At 36.7% G+C, this 5,074-nt stretch overlaps 1 protein-coding gene across 1 annotated transcript; it reads left to right on the forward strand.

Moving 5' to 3' along the window:
- Positions 1–325: 325 nt before the first annotated feature.
- LOC141679547 (G-type lectin S-receptor-like serine/threonine-protein kinase At4g27290) lies at positions 326–3,798 on the forward strand. Its single transcript, XM_074486020.1, has 7 exons — positions 326–1,631; positions 1,780–1,908; positions 2,200–2,357; positions 2,549–2,759; positions 2,892–3,129; positions 3,207–3,357; positions 3,437–3,798. Exons 1-7 carry the CDS (start codon positions 326–328, stop codon positions 3,746–3,748), a joined length of 2,505 nt encoding a protein of 834 aa, XP_074342121.1. The 3' UTR covers positions 3,749–3,798.
- The last annotated feature ends 1,276 nt before the right edge of the window (positions 3,799–5,074 follow it).

A 5,074-nucleotide genomic window follows, 5' to 3' on the forward strand; every position in this document is an offset into this window, starting at 1 on the left:
GTAGAATAATACATTGTTACAGATGGACTATGAGAACTTAGGTGTGGACAAGCTGAATAGCAGACAAGTTGTGCAGTTTTTAATTTCTTAATAATCTGAAAATCAGGCCAACCATTTTTTTATTGATCATAAGATCCGCATGGAATATATACAAGCATTACATAAGAATTTATATTATTAACCAAATTATGAACCATTGACTTTGTGATGCTTGCATATCCATACACTAGCTGGACGTTTCATTTATATTGCATGCCACCTCCATCTTCATCCTGACCAAGCCCTTTTTTACAATCTGCAGATGTCAATACATGATTAAGTAGCTATGAGAGGTATATTTCGTAGGGGCGAAACCATTATCTTCTTTTCTAGTATTTTATTATCGATTTTCGTAGCAACCTCCTCTGCAGTAGACACCATATCAGCAAACCAAACAGTTAGAGATGATAGGAATATTACTATTGTATCAGCTGGTGGAATGTTTGAAATGGGATTTTTCAGCTTAGGTCATTCTACGAATCGATACATTGGAATATGGTACAAAAATATAGCGAATAGGACGATAGTGTGGGTAGCTAATAGAGGGACTCCAGTTCGAGATAATTCAGGAGAGTTAAGAATCAATGCCAATGGGAGTTTGGTGTTGACGGATGGTACTGATCGCACAATTTGGTCATCGAATTCATCTAGCTCTACGGTCAATCCAGTGGCACAGTTACTGGATTCGGGAAATCTTGTCATGAAGTATAGTAAAGATGCTGACCCTGTAATTTTTTTGTGGCAAAGTTTTGATCATCCTACAGATAATCTTTTGCCAGGCATGAAGCTTGGATGGAATTTAGTTACTGGACTAAACAAGTACCTAACATCGTGGAAGAGTGCCAATGATCCTTCTCCAGGTAATTATACAACAGGGGTTAATCGCATTGGATTTCCACAGTTACTTGTATCGAGAGGAACAGATGTGCAATTCAGATTTGGACCCTGGGATGGTGTACAATTTAGTGGCTTGTCACTTTCTGTAATTGATTTAAGTTTTAATGCAATGCCTCTCATTAATCAGAAAGAAATTACTTTCTCGTATAATCTTATAAATAGTTCTGTTGCTATGAGGGCAGTGGTGAAGCCGAGTGGAGAAACACAATTCGTTAGATGGTCCGATGCTACTCAAACTTGGGAAGCATATATGATAGCACAGAGGGATGCCTGTGATTGCTATGCATTATGTGGGGCATATGGTAACTGTAATAGTGCACAATCCCAGTTAGGTAAGAGCATCTGTGGTTGTTTAAGAGGATATCAGCCAAAATTCCCAGAAAAATGGAAAGTAGCAGATTGGTCGGATGGATGTGTCCTAAAAACTCCATTTGGTTGTGATACCGGAGATACGTTTGTGAAGTACTCTGGCCTGAAATTGCCAGACACAAGTCGGACATGGATTGATCCAAACATGAACCTGGAGGATTGTGGAAGCTTTTGCATTAAGAATTGCTCATGTAAAGCTTACTCTAATATAGATATCAGAGAAGGTGGGATTGGATGCATGATGTGGATTGGCGATTTGATTGATATTAGAAATTATAGGGAAAACGGGCTGGATCTTTATGTAAGAGTCAGTGCTTCAGAAGCAGGTAATTTTCCAAAATATACTGGTTTATAATCTTCTAACAATAAGTAGTTATTTAGACCTGAGACCTCTACAAATGTAACATCAAATGTATTAGGTTTTGATTTCAAGTTTAATTGTTCACCGGTAAGTAAACTTTGTTTTATTTGCAGAGGCAGCGGGGAGCTTAGGAGGTAAAATGCGAGTCAGGATCATAACCATAACTCTGCTAGTAGTACTAATAATGCTACTATGTCCATTAATGATTCATGTATTCAGGAAGAGAATGCAAAGGAGAAAAGGTAAATTGTTGGTATAAAGATTTCACTTCTCACTTCACAATCAATCAATATTATGTGGAAGTCTGATAGTTTTTCTCAAACTCTACTTAGACCCTTATTTTTATCCTGTGGGATTCATAGTTTCCACCTTAAATCGCAAGAAGCCACTTGAACCACCAAAGAAACAAATAAGGAGAAAAGATTCATATTGCTCATTTAAATAAGTTCGGTTCAAAAAAGTATGTTTTGTGATTCTCAATCTATATATTTGATTCTCTTAAAATTATTTGTGTTACATATCTCGCTTTACAGGGATAGTATTACTCCATCAAGAACGAGTTCGTACCACAGAAAATGAGTGGAACGATTTTGATTTACCTATATTTGACGTCCTGCTAATTGCCAATGCTACCAACTTCTTCTCACCAAAGAATAAGCTTGGTGAAGGCGGATTTGGCTCTGTCTACAAGGTAATTATCATGTTTTACCTCTGAGACCTTATATTTAATCATGTTGTGGTAAAGCATCTCCCAGCAGCCTATGCAAGTTGTGCTGTTGGTAGTTCTGGTTTCACAATATTAGGTAACAAAATGTAGCAAGCACCACCGATAAACTCACTTCACTGAGCAATATGTTGAACTGTCACATATATTTCTCACAGGGCATCCTAGATAATGGACAGGAAGTAGCAGTTAAGAGGCTTTCAAAGGATTCAAAACAAGGATTGAATGAGTTCAAGAATGAAGTTTCATACATAGCTAAACTTCAGCATCGAAATCTTGTGAGGCTTCTTGGATGTTCTATCGAGGAAGGGGAAATGCTGTTGATTTACGAATACATGCCCAACAGAAGTTTAGACTCCCTGATATTTGGTACGGCTCATCTTAATTTCCATGCTACTTCTTAATCTTGATGATACTCTTAGATGCTGCTTCGCTAATTAAATTATTATACTGAGTACTCTATTTAATAATGCAATCGTTTAACAGCTAATATATGAACAGATAAAGAACTAAGCAAGTCGTTGGATTGGCCAAAACGCTACAACATTATAAATGGCATAGCTAGAGGAATTCTGTATTTACATCAGGACTCTGTATTGAGGATCATTCACAGAGATCTAAAAGCCAGCAATATTTTGCTCGATCGTGATATGAATCCGAAAATTTCAGATTTTGGGATGGCTAGAATTTTAGGAGGAAGTGGAAGAATAACAAATACAACCAAAGTAGTTGGGACATTGTAAGAATCTTTACAACAGCTCCAAGTTTTAAATTTAAAAATTTTCAAGACCTGATCCTGGCTAAATTTTCTTGCAGCGGTTATATGTCTCCAGAGTATGCCCTTGATGGAATATACTCACTAAAATCCGATGTCTATAGCTTTGGTGTATTATTACTAGAAATAGTAAGCGGGAGAAAGATGAAAGGATTTTATGATCCAGACCCCAACCTCAACCTTCTGGGCCATGTAAGTGTTAACATTTTTCGCAGGGATTAAAATTTAAGATGTAAAACCTACAACTCTCTTCATACACAAATTTTGACAGGCCTGGAGGCTCTATAAAGAGGGAAATTTGGTGAACTTGATATCGAGTGCGATTGTGGAGTCATACGATGAGTCAGAAGTGTTGCGAACAATACAAATAGGTTTACTTTGTGTGCAACCATATCCAGAAGATAGGCCTACCATGTCATTTGTGGTTCTGATGCTGAGTAGTAATATTGAGCTGCCTAAGCCTACACAACCTGGTTTTTTCACTGAGAGAAAAAATCGACACTCAGATTCTTCATCTAGCCAGTACTCCGAATTGTCTTTATCCAAAACTATGCCATTACAATATATAGCTCCACATAGTTGATCAAGTTAATAATTTTTTTCGCGTGCATTTAATACTGTAAATAATGACAGTGCTGGTACATACTGCAGTACAGAAGAAATACTGGGAAGAACTGACAACAGTAGCAGAGCAACTTGCGATATTTAATACTATTAGTCACATATATAATTTTCGGTATCTTTGCTGGGAACTCGATCATAGAGTAAAATACATGCGCAAAATCTTTGAATACTCTGAAAAAGAGAACATAGAGCCGCATCAGATAGTTGAAAATCGATTTCTGAATTTTCCTCTTCTTCTGTCCGCTATCAGATAATCATCTACTAATAACCACATACCAAATTTATTAAGTTTATAGCCTCTGTTTTACATAAATAACCTTGTGTTTTTATTAGAAATAGATTTCCATACGTACACTTTTAAATATAGAGAACTTTGGTAGAATGCACAAAAAGTCCCTATTTTCGAAATTCGGCCGGGCCGGTTTGAGGAAAAATCCGAAAAAAATTCATGTCCAAAAAATTTCTTCCTGGATTTAGGGACTTGAACGATTCCTATATACTTAGGGCCCATTTGTTTACCCCTTATTACAACTGAATGGGCCTATCTGATTGATTCATACTCAAACTCCTCCCTAAACCCATTCATATAACGTGATACACCTGGATTGTAGTTAAGTTTTTTTCCGGGAAAACAACCGCTGCATCAAGAACAAGTATTTACAGAGGTAAAATCATATACATCTTTGATACCCATAGTTTTAATTGTATGATTTTTATCAAGTGCTTGCTTGTTTGATTGTGTTCTTTTTAGCCACATGCTTATCATATTTTTTGATTATATTCAGAATTCTAGATATCATAATTGCAAGTGGTTGTCTATATGTAGAACTAGATTACAATATTTTAGAGTTCACTGTATTTTTGGCCATCAATATCCGCTTGAAGAAGCTAAGTAATAAGATTCGGATCGCTGTGTTTTGGCAATCCCAGTGACAGATCGGGGTCAGGGCATGGTGGGTATTAATTGATTGACGTCAATACTTATGATTGGAAAACAATATGTAGTGTATAGTATATGAAAATGGGTCAGTTAATCATGCCCTTAAGCACGTTCATCCCTCCCCTTTTATTGAGTTTTGTCTTAGCTAGTTGTGCAAGTCTACCCCTGGCCTGGAATACTGATTGGAGAAATATAAGCAGTACTAGCTGATGCTCCAGGCTCCAGCTAAGAACAAACCAATCTTGCCCTTTATCTCCAGCTAAGATCAAACCAATTTTGTTATTTTGTATGACCAGTAACATGTTTAAAAAGTATCCACTAGAAGTCTAGTGTCTAGAAACACAA

The sequence above is a fragment of the Apium graveolens genome, chromosome 8 (genome assembly GCF_009905375.1).
Source record: "Apium graveolens cultivar Ventura chromosome 8, ASM990537v1, whole genome shotgun sequence".
Taxonomy (NCBI): domain Eukaryota; kingdom Viridiplantae; phylum Streptophyta; class Magnoliopsida; order Apiales; family Apiaceae; genus Apium; species Apium graveolens.